General features: G+C 47.6%; 1 protein-coding gene across 1 annotated transcript; it reads right to left on the reverse strand.

Annotated features, from left to right (window-relative positions):
• Positions 1 to 305: 305 nt before the first annotated feature.
• Positions 306 to 15,107, reverse strand: SVOPL (SVOP like). The gene is made up of 14 exons (XM_010218836.2): positions 15,029 to 15,107; positions 14,738 to 14,829; positions 13,745 to 13,843; positions 13,436 to 13,507; positions 12,839 to 12,963; positions 11,413 to 11,476; positions 9,516 to 9,641; positions 8,319 to 8,447; positions 6,388 to 6,461; positions 3,988 to 4,190; positions 3,135 to 3,246; positions 2,354 to 2,435; positions 788 to 877; positions 306 to 467 (listed from the first exon to the last, which is right to left on the reverse strand). Exons 1-14 carry the CDS (start codon positions 15,105 to 15,107, stop codon positions 306 to 308), a joined length of 1,509 nt encoding a protein of 502 aa, XP_010217138.2.
• Between the last annotated feature and the right edge of the window lie 416 nt (positions 15,108 to 15,523).

The raw sequence follows: 15,523 nt of genomic DNA on the forward strand, positions 1-15,523 counted from the left end.
GAGTTAGTTACTTCTGTGTGCTGTTTTCTCTCCTCTAGCAGAGGTGGCAGAGCAGAGAATGTGCCTGAGACCAGCAGCGTTAAGGAAGAGCCAGGAAAGGTTTGCGCTCACGAGCTGGCTTGCTGGTGTGTGGGGCTGGGACATGTGGTTTGTTCTTTTAGGAGAAATGAGCTTGGGCAGCCACAGTGGCAGTGCTTTGAGCTGCAACAGCATGTTCCCATGCTCATCTGTCAGTCCTCATTTGTTTTTATGAACCGTTAGGACACTTTGATGTACATTACAGCTGAATCACAATGTAGGCATTTCTAACTAGTATTTAGAGACGCAAGAGCCCCCGGAGGTGTCATACAAACCTGCAGCGCCCTGCCCTTGGTCTCGATGGGCAACGTGAACGCAGAGATCGCGCACACGACACACACAGATGCGAAAAGACACAGGGCCCCAATGAAAGAGGCACTCATAAGAACCTGCAGACAAGCAACAGCAATGCAAAAACAACGGTTGAAACAGCAGATCAGTGAAGTGGAGGCCCGGCAACTGGGAATTAAAGAGCAGATGAAGGATCATAAACATCCGAGACACTACCATAGCCTTCAAAACCAGTGTTTGCAGTCTAATAGCTCTCAGAATATCCCAAACACAACCAAGTTAAGCTCTGAGAAGAAATTGATGCAAATTTGCAAAACCTGCAAAACTATTCCAAGATGTTAGGAGGAAAGAGCAGTCTAGACCTTTGCTGCTTAACAATTGACACCCTATATTAAGATAATACTAAGCATGCTCTTACTTGTGATATGAACGGGGCCACCATGGCTCCAATACGGCACAAGGACCCGCTGGTTCCCATCCCCAGGGCTCGCATGGTGGTAGGGTAGACCTAAGACGGGCCAGAAAGAACACAAAATAGCTCCCAAAAACTAGCCGTGGTTTGTGTCCTCTTTCTTTCAGAGAGAGAACCCACTGCATTATCGAAGACAACTAGTGGGATGGGCTATGGAAAGGATTAAAAAGACTCCTTTGGGTCTCAGATGGGACATTACAAATCGGCCATCTCTTGTCCAAAGCAAAGCTTTAGGGTAAAGCTGGATGTGGTTGCTCAGTTATTTTCTTCCCACGGACATGTCCCTTCCAGCTGGGGTGGGCCACTCAGGTCAACGCCGCAGAGCTTGATGCTAAAGGAAGAACTTAATTTATATTGCCAGACCCTGCATTTGGAGAACAGGAGAAAAAGTTATTAAATAACACAGGCCTTTAAGTCAGCCTGTGTGTGTAAGGAGCACATCTGCGGAAAACACCTTCATTTGGGAGGAGAAGGAAACAAAAACAAAACAAAAAGCAAATCCAGACAAGAAACCACCAGGCTTAGAGGAATATGCTTTTTGGAATTTTCTTTTTAATCTCCCAACACCTGTGCCAATAAAGCACTTCTTAAGCATGTGCTTTACGTAATTTAAGTCCCATTAATATCCCATTAATGTCAATAGATTTTTAGCAAGTATAGTCATTTAAGCCTGTGTATAAAGTGGTCTGAAGAGGGCCAAGCCAACAGAGGGGAGGTAACTCGAGAGGAGTTCAGGCATGTGGCTGGAACTCCCTCCTGTGGGATTTCCACATAGGGCTTTTGAGCATCAATTAAATTGTGCGTATTAGTGGTTTATGGCACAGCCATTCCAGCAGCAGTCTTCGCATCAGCAGCATTCAATACTGGATCATTGAAGGATTAATATTTATTTAAGGCTGGGGCATTCTTAACTGTAGAGTGTTATTAAAAGAAGTACTGTACCATATCAGGCCAACTCAGAGAGGTGCTTCTATTTGCTTTTTATCACATTACTCAATCTGTAAGGCAATATGTTTAACTGCATTTTGTTTTTAATGCAAACTTAACCCATGGAAGCCACTGCTCCAGATTTTTGTGAAGGATAAGCTCTCTGATAGATTAAAACTATTTGCAGACAGAACACAACAACCTTATATAAAACCATATATACTTCCTCAATTCCTTAAACACTGGAAAAGGTCCTTTTAAGTGGTAGCTTATCTTCTAACTTTCTGGAGTGGAGGAAAGGGAAGACTGGGTTTTTGGAAGATGCTGGTACAAGACATCCTCCAAAACAGCATTTTCCAGCAGCTGCCCAACATGTGGCTCCGCAGGGCCACGTGCTCTTCACATCTCCAGCTAGTTATCTGGTTCTTTATCCAACATCATAGACAAAAGCAGTGTGGCCAGGAAAGCAGAGGTGGGCGGTTCAAGAAAAGTTACTCTAGTTAATAAATATGGCAGCATTCCTGGGTATAGGCAAAGGGGCTTTGACTCACCAGAGCATCCTAGAATACTTGCAAAATGACCCACCTCTGCTGTGTAGATGTAGATGGTGTTAAAGTTGGCTGAAACCAAGGCACGTAGCATGAAGAGAAACCCAGTCATGCCTGCGCTAGAGGGAAAGCAATATGGGGCAAGAATTAGGGGCACCAAACAGCAATCGCACAGACTAAAATACTGCCCTAAGGCACTTGCAACCTTCATGAAAGGGGAGGTGTACAGAAAACTTGGTGGCTGATAAGCATAAGCTTTCTTTAGTCTGTTGGGAAGGTATGTTTGACCATGCAGTATTGCACATTAGACTTCCAGTAACGCTTCAGCTCCGCCACTGGAGGAAGGGTCTTGTAGATCCCCACAGATCAAGCTGAGAAGCAGAGCATTCACTAAACCCTTGGTCATGTGAGCTTCTTTGGAGAGCCTGACTCTACCAGCTAGCAGACATACACAGTAGTGCCAAAAAAAAAAAAGAAAAAAAAAAAAAGGGAATGGTACAACTTATTTGTAAGGGATGTTGTTTACATTATTTTTAGTTTTCCGGACTACACTAGTTAGCAGCTTGTTGAACACTTTGGGGAAGGCATTTGGGCTCAGCAATATAAGTTACTCCCTTGCCACACACGCACCACAGCCTCTGTTGCAATAGCTTTTCTGGGAAGTGCAGGGAGCCAGCTGGAGATTTTTTTTTCCATGAGTACAAGAATTACTGGGCTGACCGACCGGTGACCTGAGGCTCCTGTAGACACTGCCATCCGCCCAAGCTGCAAAGCGCCCTCACCCTCCGCGATGGCAGCACACGGAGCTCGCGGCCTACCTCGAAGTGCAAATGTTGAGGAGAAGGAAGAACAGGGCCGTACATGCCATGGTTATACACAGGCTCAGGCGTCTCCCGAGGAAATTGATGCCTAGAATGTTCAAGGGATTTACTGGAGATGAAAAAAAAGAAAAGAAAATGTCAGATGACTTAGTTGTGCCTATGTTCATAGACCTCCATGCCCTTTGCAGTATGCCTCCAAACGCAGTATGCCTCATCCTCAGTGCCCACCAAGTGCCCTATAAAATGCCACCCCCTGTAGTTCCTATCCTGTACCCAAATCCTGTAGCTTGTGCACACCCTCATCTCCTTCCTTGCAGTGGCTGAATCCTGGACATCTCCAACACCGCTGCGCTGAGCCGGGGCTGGACACCAGCCACAGTCCTCCCGGACTAACATCCGGTTAGGTAAGGTACATGTGTGGTCCATTCAACTACATCTATATGATTACCTGCAATCTTTACTTAATTATGGATTCCCAAACGCAGTATGTCCGAGAATTTGTTTAGAAGCCAGTATCCGTTCTGGCAGACTAGCGCTTGGGCAATTTTGACTTGGAGTGTAAGAAGGATAGTTGCTGTGCGCTGACTGCAAAGGCAGTCTCTGACTCTGGTGGTGAAGGGACCCATGGTGTCACCAAAAGTGCTTCGGACCTGGGAGGAATGTCCTCCCGTGCCACCAGCTCGTGGGCTATGCACCAAACCTTCGCTTTGAAGCCCCTCTGCCTGGCCGTTGCCAGCAAAACTGAAGTCATGTCAACCCCCTGTATGTATGTCACTAAGTGCACGCAAAGTGGAAAGCTGTACAGGGAGTATTAACATGATAAAAAGGGAATGAAAAGGCAGGAGGTTACATGCAATCTCTCCAACTGTGCTGATAATCATGGTCTGGTAAGCAGAAGGGCCGAATAAGCGACAGTGACATGGGCTCCGGCTCTCCTCGGAGTCATCTCCAGCTTCCTCCCCTGCTGCTGCTGGAGAACCACAGACTAGATCCCGTTCCAGTAATTCAGCGCTGGCCAAGATAACACCATAATAAGCAAAAGCGATGCCAAGCCTGCAGGAAAGAAATGGGGCAACAAGAGACGAGAACAATAGGGAAGGTCAGGAAACATTCTGGCACTGGAACACAGCAGGTCTTGGGTGCCCTGAGACAGACACGTTGTCCTCAGCAGTTGGGCTGTGCACCAGGAGGACCCTTGTAAATTAGCCAGGGCTTGGCAGAGACTCGTGCACACCCCACATAGATGCACACCCAGCGCGTGGCACATACTCCAGCACAGGTCCTCCTGCCTCTTGTCCTCTGAGGAAACCACCCCATTTCTCAGCTTCTGTGTTCCCTTGCCCCTTAATGCAACTTCTTGCTGCACAAGAACAGGCAGGAAACTGCCCTCCGAGGGCGAACCTTGGCACTTTCCAAGGCTCCCTCCCTGCGGGGTCAGGATGGATGCCTTCACACTGGCTCCCTGCACCGCGGACGCGTTCCCTTGGTCTTCCTCACAGCCCTGCCTCAACAGATGGAGCTGCAGAGCCCGAGCACAGGGCTCACGGGCGTCCAGGGAACTGAGCTGAGTCTCTGTTGGCCCGGGGGCAGCCGCGCTGGCTCTGTGCAGAGCCAGACGAAGTTCAGCAGGGCCTGTTCGCTGTGCCCTGACTGAGCTGTCCTGTGTGTTTGTGCTGCCACATGCCAGCACCGAGGAGGAGGAGTGTGTGCATGCATGGTCTTTCCCCACTCCCCATCACTCCTGGGGTTCCTCCCTGTCCCTGCTGGGTTGTAGCAAGCAAGGAAAAGATGAGTGAGGAAGCGATGAAGGCCTCATGTTCTCGTTGGGATGTTTCCACCAAGTATTTGCCCATTTAAAATCAATGCAGCCCAACTTCACTTGACCTTGCTAAACCAGCCAGAAGCTCACATGCAGAGTCACAGTCATGTTACCACCCTCCTGCTCCATTTTCTGTTGAGGGTAACCCAACACACTCTGTGGTCAGCCCAGGCTTAGCAAGACACTCCTGCTGCTGTCTGCTGGGCGAGGACATGCCCCTCATTTCCTTTCCCTCCTGCAGGACTGTAAATTGAGACATTCTCGAAACTGTCCCTGCCTGGAAGGCCCTGCCCATGGAGTCTCTAAATCAGCTCCTGCTGCTGGAGCAACTGTGCAGGTTTTGGCCTTTATTGTTTCTGTGCAGTGACTTTTCCAAAGGGGTTTTCAGGACTGCCTGGAGAGACTCATATCTCGCCCTGGCCTGCTGTCAGGAACACAGCATTAGCGATGGCAGCCTCGCTGTGCCATTATCAAGTAATTCAGTGTATGCCTAATCACAAGCAGGACAAGAAATAATTTTCACTTTTTTATCCCCCTCGGCAGTTTTGGAAACAAGCTCCAGCACCCAGGCTACAAAATGAGCTGCCTTGGGAGCCTGGGGGAATGCTAAGGGTGCGGAGGGATGGGAAAATAACCTCAGAGCAGGCTAGTGACTCCTGGGAGAGCAGAGGAGAAAGAAGGATTTAAATATATCTGTATATTCATAAAAAAAATTCATGTGAGTTCAGGGGAAAACATAAAAGATTCAAGGCCTGACTTTGCAAGATTTTAGGTCAATGAGCTCCCACAGACCTATTATTTATACATTTCCATTCCAGACAGTGAAGTCAATGAAACATATATTAACCATGCATACAGCTACTGGGAACATTGCAAATGAAACTCATCATCTTCTCTTCAATTTTAATTTTCCCAGGCCAGTGGCACTGCTAACAGTTAATAAGTACCTGTCCAAGTCCTATTTCACTGATATATTGGCTGGCCAGCAAAGGTGGTGCATTTCTCCTCCTCTCAGGAGAAACAAGACTGCAGAAAAAAAGGTGAAATCCAGCCCAGGGCAGGCATGTCCTTGTCAAACAGGCATGCGCGCGGTCCTGCAGCTCCCACGCAAACCACAGCACTTTTTGACTGAGCTAAGCTGTCCTGCAGAATTGCTCCTGACTAGCTACCGTATACGGCCTTGCAGCCCATCCTTTTCTGTCTGTATTGAAGCTGACCAGCATAAGGGGTTTACGGTATTATATGAGAACAAACTAGGCTCTAGCACCCTGTGCCCCACAGGTTTTCTTCCAGCTACTAAGGTTTTGGCTCAGGGTCTTCCTGAAGCAGAAGTGTCTTTGAAATGGCAGTCAAGAGGAGATTTCTGCTCCTCGTACATGTTCAAACAAAAGAAAGAAGTTATAAGCAAAAGAAAAAAATATATTTTTTTACCATATGATCCATATTTGTAAAGTGGTTCTTAAGTATTTGGGGTGCATGAGGTCTTTGAATCTTCCTCTTCTTTCCTGCAAATCATTTGATAGAAAGAGAAGTTTAGAAAAAAAAAAAAATTATATATAGGGACGGCTTCGGAAAGTGGTGCTCCAAGCACCAGCACCCTTTGCTGTCTCAATTCCCAGAGGATGCACACATGGAGGACGCATTGTAAAGGCTGGAGGGGAGAACAAGGCCAGCATCCTGTGCTTCCCAATGCTTTCCAGCTCCCTCCTGATGTTCAGCTCCCACAGGGTGAAAACTGGGCAAGATATGGGACAGACACATTGCTCCTGCTCAAGCTACTGCTGCTCGGGCTGGCAGTAGCTCCCACTTTGGCTGATCCCAAAGAGGGACCCGGCACCCAGCGTCAGAGGTAGCCTCTTCCCGGCTTCCCTGGGAAGGGATGGCAGACGCCCTGCTGCATGGCCACATCTCCTGCTGTGCTGGGGACACGGTGCCTTGCAGGGCTTGGCTGCTTGGGAGCGGGCAGCCGCACTGGCATCCTGCCTGCAAGGGGACATGAGTTCACTGGGGTGGTTTGAGTTGCCTTTTTTTCTTTTTCTTTCATTATTGGTTAAGACTGGGCGGGTACACAACTAACAAAACCCCTTCACGCAGTCAATGCGATTCCATTACATAAATTCAATTAAACTACAGGGAAGCTTTAATCCTAATTAATTCCAATACAATAGCACCATCTTGCATGAATTGCTAAGGACAATGCCTGGTGCCTGTGGTATTGAATAAGCAGCAAAGAGGTCCAGGAAAGGGACTTTAAAGAGCTGGAAAATAATCTTGAAGACCTCTTTGTCCAAGCTTCCTTTCCTGGGGCTAAAAGGAGCCACCTGAACAAGAAGTCCCTTCATGGTCGTCCTTCCTCCAGGTTAGCAAGGCCCAGACTGATGGTAATGGGGAGCAGCTGGCTACCCTGTCCTGTGCCTCCTCTCCTGCCCATGCCCACAGTCAAATGCTTGTCAGGCATGTCAGTCAAGAAGTGATAAACCCCAAGGTTGTGTCCCCTGTCATCTGTGACAAACAACCCACTTTCCTTGCAGTCCGTTGGACTCTCATGTCTCTTGAGTGCTTGGAAGAGGTGATGCAATGACAACGCTGTCTGCTTGAAAGGGTTGCTTTGACCATCTTTGACTGGCCTGGTGTCTCCAGAGACTTGGTGCATTGAGATCCACTGCACAAGTTGGGTCAAAGATTGGAAAACTGCCAGTTAGCAGCTCGCTTTCTGGGAATCCACTGCAAGAAGCATTTCTATTTGCTTAGAAATGGCAGATAAATTCCAGAACATTTAGAAACAAGGTGGTCAGAAATTTCACTAACGCCCGAGATGCGACTGAGAGTCACTGCCCCAGCAACCTGCAGTGGCTTGAGGACAGAGATGGAAGCCTGAGCCTCCCATGCCCACAGGTAGGGACTCCCAGTGTTCCTGTTTCTTCTGGGGCAGGGTGGCTGACCTCACAAGGAGGGACCCCTTGGATCCTGCAGCCCAACAGGCCATTTTCCTGAGAGGGACTCAGAGGAGCAAATCTTACATCCTGTGACACATTGGGAAGCTATTGGGAGTATTGATGAGCAATAAGGAAGAATGTTCTCCACAGGGGACCTTTTTTGTGGCTAGAGAAGCAAACCTTCTCTCAGAATAACATTCATCTGACCAAAAACTAAGAAATAAACCCCCAAACCCTAAAAACCCCTATTCCCCTTGAAGGCTGAGATTGCTGCCTCTTCAAAAGAAAAATGACATCTTCATCTCTAGTCTTTTGGAAAGAATCCAGACATAGAGGGGGAAACGGCCAGCAGGACATGCCTGGCAGCCTTGCTGCACCCCTCACACCTCAGGAGCGCGTGGAGCAGAGCCCGCCGCTCACGCTTACGTTTGCAGGCTCCCTCAGGACGCCCTCAGGCATCACGGCGCGGTTCATCCTGGCGATCCTCTGCAGCGTGGCCAGGGCAGCCTCGTTGTTTCCCGTGGACACATTGTACCGAGCAGACTCTGGGATGAACTGAAAGTGGAGGAGCGAGTTAGAAAGCATTTCTGCCCGTCTCTTGCCACCTGGCGCTACATGAATGTACCTATGCGGCCCACAGTTGCACTTCATATCCTGAGGTCCAGATATATGAGCCCAACAAAATGATGCCTGAGCTAGAATCCTTTCTGCTCACCCCCAAATAAAACATCTTTTATTGAACGATGCATATATTACAAATAATTACACATATATTATCAGAAATATATATTTACTTTACAACTTTTTTTTCCAAGTGATATATATTATTTGTGTTTTTATTTCTTTTAGACCAAAAGCTGTTGCTAGCCATTTTTCATGGCACAAATAATTTGGGAAATCAAACAGCACAGCTATGCAAATCTTATGTTTGACTGCACATATATCACCACAGATGGACTTGTGCATTCACTCAGTCAAAGGCAGGGATTTTGCATCCCTGTGCCTTGCTCACCCAATTGCAGCTAAGCAGTGTAGTGCCCACTAGCACTACCAGTAGGGATTTTCCACATCACTCTGCAGAAATAAAATGGTCCTTGTCTGAGGTTATTATTTATGAAGAATGGAATTATTATAGCTGACTGCCTATTACCCAGGCAATCGGCAGTCAGCTAAGTTCACTGCTTGCCTTCTTTACTGAGACTTTTTTTCTCAGTCCTGGTAAATCTAATGACTGAAAGAATGCAAGAGAGCCAGAGCAAGACCGACGGTATTAGTTGTTGTGGTTTCTTGCATAGCCTGTCTAGGCTGTCCTTATCTCAATGCCACTACGAGTCTTTCAGTACTCCTGGCGGAACACAACACCATGGTGCTGGAGGACCACAGTGGGGTGGTAATGCTGTAGGCAACAGCTGTCTTCTTATGACAGGCAACACCTCCGTGGTCCATGCATGCAGGACTTTCTCAAATCTCCCTGTATGAGAGGGCAGCAGTGCTAACCAAGGACACCATGCAAGTCCAGGCTTTTGCACTGTGGAAGATCATACTTCTTGACGGCTACATCATCAGGAGGACACCAATTCCATTGAAATGCTGTGGGCAAGAGGGCAGAAAGGGTTTCCTTACCTTGAAGACCAGGATGAGGATGATGCCTGGTATGGAGGCTATTCTGATCAGCCATCGCCAGCCGATGGTTGGATTGACCACTGATGCCAGGCCAATGATTAACAAGGAGCCTGCCAACCAAAACACCTTTCCAAATGGAAATCAAGGGGTTAAAACAAATGAACATATGGCAATGATTTGTTTATTTTCCTCCTTTATGGTCTCATTCCCTGGATACATCAGGATTTTTACTGGGGAGAGCTGCGGTTCAAACTGAGCCATCCTGTGGCTGTCTGCGAAGCTGAATTTGGGTTGAAGGAAGGATGGAAAGATGAGGTTTTGGGGAGAGATGACTAAAGATAGTTTTAATTAGCTCTGGATGAAAACATATAACTTGCTGCGCCTACCATTGTACATAAAACCCTTCTATGCACTGCTTTTGTCCTTCTATTCACTTTGCTGCTAATGTTCATGCCTATGACTGTTTCTCTTGTCTGAGTCTCTGTGGGAAGCAGTAGATTTAGAAGCACTAAAGGCAATAACGGGCCAGATTTCCACTGCTGGAAGTTGGTGGGTCTCCAGTGGACTTGATGCCAGTTTATACCAATGGACAATCTGGCCCTAGATTTGCAAGTACATTCCTCTCTAAAATGCTCTTGTAGCCACTAGGAAAAGCATTCTTTTTAGTTACACAAAGGATGTAAGTCAATACAAACATTCATAAAAGCCAGAGCCAGTTCATGAGTAATCTGTGGGTAGAAATAATTGATTTCTGGAGAGAAATATAAGGTTGTTCTTTTTTATATATATATAAATCTTTCTGTTTCTGTTGACACTTTGGTAATGTAGCCCTGAGATCAAACAGAGTACGATTAAAAGCAAAATCTCTCTGCCACCAGGACCAGATACAAACACTCTTGGTTCAACCAGCAGACAAATTCATATGTTCAATGAAGCCTTCCCAGATAATTTGCACATGCATAAAAAGTGCCCATTACATAAATCTGGAACAAGAAGTAACTCCAGTCACGCTTACCAAGATCTTTCCCCAGCGAGAGGTCACAAACCTTCCCAGCACATCTCAGCCCAGATTGCAGTGATCTGTGCCAGCTCACTGCCGAGCAAAGCAGCGTGAGCAGGGGAATCGCTTCATCAATCATGTGCTATTGCTAAAGTTATCTGTCTCATCTGAGACCACCAGCAAATACCAGTATGAGTTGCAGAGATGCCCCACTGTCATGGGCACCTCCTCAGCCCACCTCACTTTCGGCTGGTGTTCACATGGCTCTTTTCCCACCAAGGACCCCAGACAGAGCCTAGGGCTCCTGGTACAACTCCCTCAGCTGGGAACCAAAGAACCATGAGATGAATGCAGGCCCAAAAGCACAAGCAAAGGCGAGACATGACACCCTCTACCCGAGGCCAGCCTCGTGTTTGGCACTGTGGCTGGTTTCCAGTCAAGAACCAGCCACTCTTCCCAGTGTCCCAGTGGGTAGTGCAGCAATAAGCACGTTCTTCCTGTGGTTCTGTGCTTATAGCACTACTCTAGCATGAGCTGACCCATCGCTCCTGACTGACAGCCCATCAATGCTGATCCCATTAAAGCAGTCAACGCAGTTATCAATGTGCTAACCAGAAGGCTGGACGTCAGCTGTCACTCAAAGTCTCCGCTCAGTGTTTGGAACATCCAATTATTTGAGAAGAAATTGCTTCTTTTCTGCACACACGCGGCTATGTATAGGTTTAATAATGCAGAGTATGCACTCCAGGGCATAGAAGGCAGAAGGCACTTGCTCTGCCCAAGATAAACGCAGATCATCTGGGACGTAGGCTGACTTGCTGGAGATCAGGTTTCCAGACAGCAGCCAGACAAATCCCCTGGGACTCTGGGTTACAAAGAAGAGTAACTTACTCTTACCTGAGATAAGGGCAACATGTATCCTCGGTATTTGGTAGGCAAAAATTCTGTTTTTATGATAAGCCTAGCAGAAAGGAAAAGAAGTGCAAAAAGACAGAGAGATGGTGAGAATTTCTATACTAATCAAATATCCATTCGGCTCAGTTATTGCTGGGCACCAGGGCCAGCAACCTGTGTGACAGCCCCTCTCCCACTACCGAGCAACCAGAAACAAGGGATTCCACTCCAAGTCTCTGCCTCAGGCACGCTACTTTTGGAAAAGTCTTGAAAAATCAAGGATTCAGACCACCCTGTTTTAGCTTTCCGATCGTAAAGGGCTAGTTCCTTTAATGTTTCACCTCCTACAGCCATGTGCATGGGCCTGAGCTTCCTGCCCTGTGGCCAATGGTGCCCCATGCCCTCTGCAGCAGGCATCTGCCTCAGGCTTCAAGGAGGGAGAACCATGGAAGAGGATGAAATTTTGGGCTTGCCACTAACAGAATTGAAAGAAATAATTTATTTTTGCCAGGCTCCCAGTGAAAAATCATTTTTAATATTGTGAATTTTATTCTCCTTCCTTGTCACTTCCCCATTTCCTCCCAACAGGACTACAGGTTTACATTTAAGTGAGAGCTTCCTGCATTAGTTCAGGAAGAATTTGTTACTTAAGCAGAGATGTTGTGACTATTTTTACAGTGAATCAGCCTTCGCTCATCTATTACCTGTCTAATTGTTTTTATAATATATGTGTTTAATAATCTTTCTGTCATTGATTTAATGCAAACCAGCTGTCCTCTCTACTCCAATGCTCTTGAGTCCTTGGGAACTGCAATTTCAGTAGACTGGCAGGGATTCTGTGAAATTACAGAATGGTTTGCTTTATTTTCCTAAGGAGATGTGGGAATTTCCTCTCATTTCCTTTTCCAGCCTTTTCAGAGGCCCCTTCCTGGCTCTCTCCTCTAGGTCACACCACAGGACCAGCTTATCAGGACTCACTGCAAGGCGCTATCTAGGTCAGCCAAAGGGGACCTAAGGGGTCTTCTTGACCTTAACCAGGAAATCCAGCCTCTCTGAGGCAGTGGGTGCTTTGCCTGAAGAAGAAAATGGGCACCACGCTCTATTTTTTCAGAAATTGAGCCTGGCATAATGAAACCAAATGTGGCCTCATGATCCACTGGTGTGGGGCACCTGCCAGCCCCTTTGCCTTTGTTACAGTGATTCAGTCCCATTTACTTTCATTACACCCCCCACTTATCCTTAAAGAAAATAACACGTTGAAAAAGATGCATTTCCTTTCCTAAGGACTTTCCCCTCCTCCCCTCCACCCTCGCTCTCAGTTTTCAGTTGGTCCCACTGCCCCCACTGACATGAGAACACCCCTCATCCTTGCTCTGGGGAAGGCTTGGTTGCCAATGTCAGTACCACAAGGCATCAAGCATCCCCTTACCCTTGAGCGTGGCCCGACACACCACCGCCTACCATGGCCCTCAGGAACACAAACCAGATGTAGGATGGGGAAAACGAGGTCAGCAGAGAGAAGTAGGCCCCCCAGAGGAATGAGAGCAGGAGGATCTGGAAGGGAAAAATGAAGGTCATAAAAATATGGGCTCAATTCAGAGGAACCTCTCTGCCCAGTCTATATTCCCAATATTTGAATGATTTCTTGGGCAAAGGCACAAGGTGAGGAGATCAGCTGGTAACCTGCATGGCTGACGATGCCTATTTCACAGCTTCTGGACCTGCATGGCTGAGGATGGGTGCCACAATGCCTGCTTCACACCATCTGAGTTTCTACCACAAGAGAGAGCTGGTTTCCACCACACTGGCATGGACCTGCTGCTGGAGGGGATGTTCAAGGGGCTGGTAAGTCCTTGGGAGGGTTTCACTCTCCATACTCGGGCTCCCTTTGATCTGTGTTTTAGGCACCCCTGTTTCATTCCCTCATTATGGTTGCATCTCTGGGGCCATGCAAAGATCAGGGGAAGGGGATAAATGAAGGCGGCCCCTTCGTGAGGGGATGATGCTACCTGCGGCGCTCACTCACCTTCCAGCGGCCGTACCTGTCTGCCAGGAGCCCAAGGACTATGCTGAAGATCATGTAGCCAAAAAACACCATCTACGGGGAATCAGAATATGTCCCAAAATAGCCAGTGATGGATTGTCCACTGCTGGCAGCAGCCGGCAGCTCTGCTCTTAAAACCAAGAGTGCATTTAATGTTTTCTAAGTAGGAGGATAAACCGTAAGCTGAGGCTGAAACCAGAGCTCCTCACTGTGCAGGAAATGTGCTTAAAGCAAAGTGTGGCCCTGGCAATGCTCACATGACAGGTAAGCAGGGCAGCGTAGGTCACTCACCGTTGTCACTAAAGCCACCTGCCAGTCTTGAAGATGCCACTCGCATCGAATGAGAGGGGAAACAACAGCTATTAGCATGATCTCCATGGCTTCAGCCACCTTTGGGGACAAACATGCATGTCAGCAAGCAAGGGCTGCCACAAGGAGTGGGCTAAGCCTCCATCCTCAATCCCGCTGAGCCTGCAGACACACCAGATCCTTGTTTTTGAGGTTTTGTGGTTTGTGGTCCTTGTTTTGTGGTTCCATACACGGTTATGCCACAAAGTGGGGACATGCCCATGGGCCAGGACTGCAGACTAGCCAGCCCATCGGTGGTGTTGAATATGGCAGCTTGGCCATGGACTGAGACCTCTGAGTACTTGAGGAGATGTGGACACTCAAAAGAGCAAGGAAAATGGGGAGAGGAGGTGAGAAAGTGGGTCTCTAACTACAGTGTGTGTCTAGGAAGGCTGGAAAGACTTGTCCTTTGCAGAGAAGGATCTCTTACAGCAGACCTAGTGGAAGATCTTCAATAGCCTCCTGAAACCAAGCTGCTTGGCTAGTTACCCAGCTGTGGACTTGGGCTTCTAACTTACAGGTGACCCCACAAATAAATAAATTACAACAGTGTTGCATTGGCCCCATGGCTGAATTCCAGTAACAGATGACTTTTTAGTAAAGAAATGAGCCCATCGTTCACTCATAGCTAGGGGCCTCAAAATGATCTTGGTAGATGCATCTCCGTTGCGCTTTAACCTCAGAATGACATCAGGTTTGTAGTTGACTTGCCAAACGAGCAGTTCAACTACAGTTGAGTTACCTGTTAAAGGAAGACCCTGGCCCCTAGGAAATTCCTTGGGCAGCCAAGAGCAAGAGAAGATGGCAGCCCTCCGTGCCAGGCTGCAGAGGATCTGGGTGTTATGGGGGCAGAATGAAAAACATCATACAACAGCAATACTGCTGGCCGCGGAAACCTAGGACTAACAGAGCTGACCACAGAATCCAGAAACCTACACCAGTGCTTCCCATAATGAGAAAAAGGGCTATGTGGAACCTCCCAAACCCAATGGTTTCCACAGCTTCTTCCACTGTAAATGTCTTCTGCCCTGAACAGCAATAGAAACAAAAGACAGAGAAAAAAAAAAAAATTAGTAGTGAAATTGTTCCTATCAGATCTTTCTGAAAACTATTTTTTCTGTCCCATTAAGTTACTTAAGAACTCTGCCAACCTCCCTCATCTGATCCTTTGACCTGGTGTGCGCTGGATTGGCCCCAAAATCTCTAGTTCCACCATTACAAACCCACCTTTTGGGGGCTCTTGTCTCTCTGTGCAGATTTCTTCCAAGCCAATAACATTTGTTGCCTCTTTTGGTCCGGTGGCCATCTCGGCTCCTGCTCAGGTGCACGGTGCCTGCTGGACTATAAATGGGAATCCTGTGGGCAGCCACAAACCCATCTCAGCAAGAAGCCAACAAAGCAGCTTTCCATAGAAATGCACAGCCTCAGGCAGCTAGACAGGAAATGCCCTCTTTTCTTCCCTTACCACAGTGTTTCTTTGCAAAGAATACATAGCTACAAGGTAATTTAGCTAAACCAATAAAGCTCGGTAATGACTGGCTGTTTTTGCAGAATCTCGGGAGATGGCTTAGGGGAGACTCAAGAACTGCCAATGCAAGACTGCAGGCAAGGCAAGAAATGCTGCAGCCGCCAAAAGATGCTGCATCTCCAAGGGGCAAGAAAGGGCCTGTCTGGCAGGAGGTTACCAAAGCAAACCTGATCCTCAGCTGCATCCATGCCACA

This window comes from Tinamus guttatus, unplaced genomic scaffold (genome assembly GCF_059628265.1).
Source record: "Tinamus guttatus ecotype Peru unplaced genomic scaffold, ASM5962826v1 Tinamus_guttatus_pri_ptg000125l, whole genome shotgun sequence".
Classification (NCBI taxonomy): Eukaryota; Metazoa; Chordata; class Aves; order Tinamiformes; family Tinamidae; genus Tinamus; species Tinamus guttatus.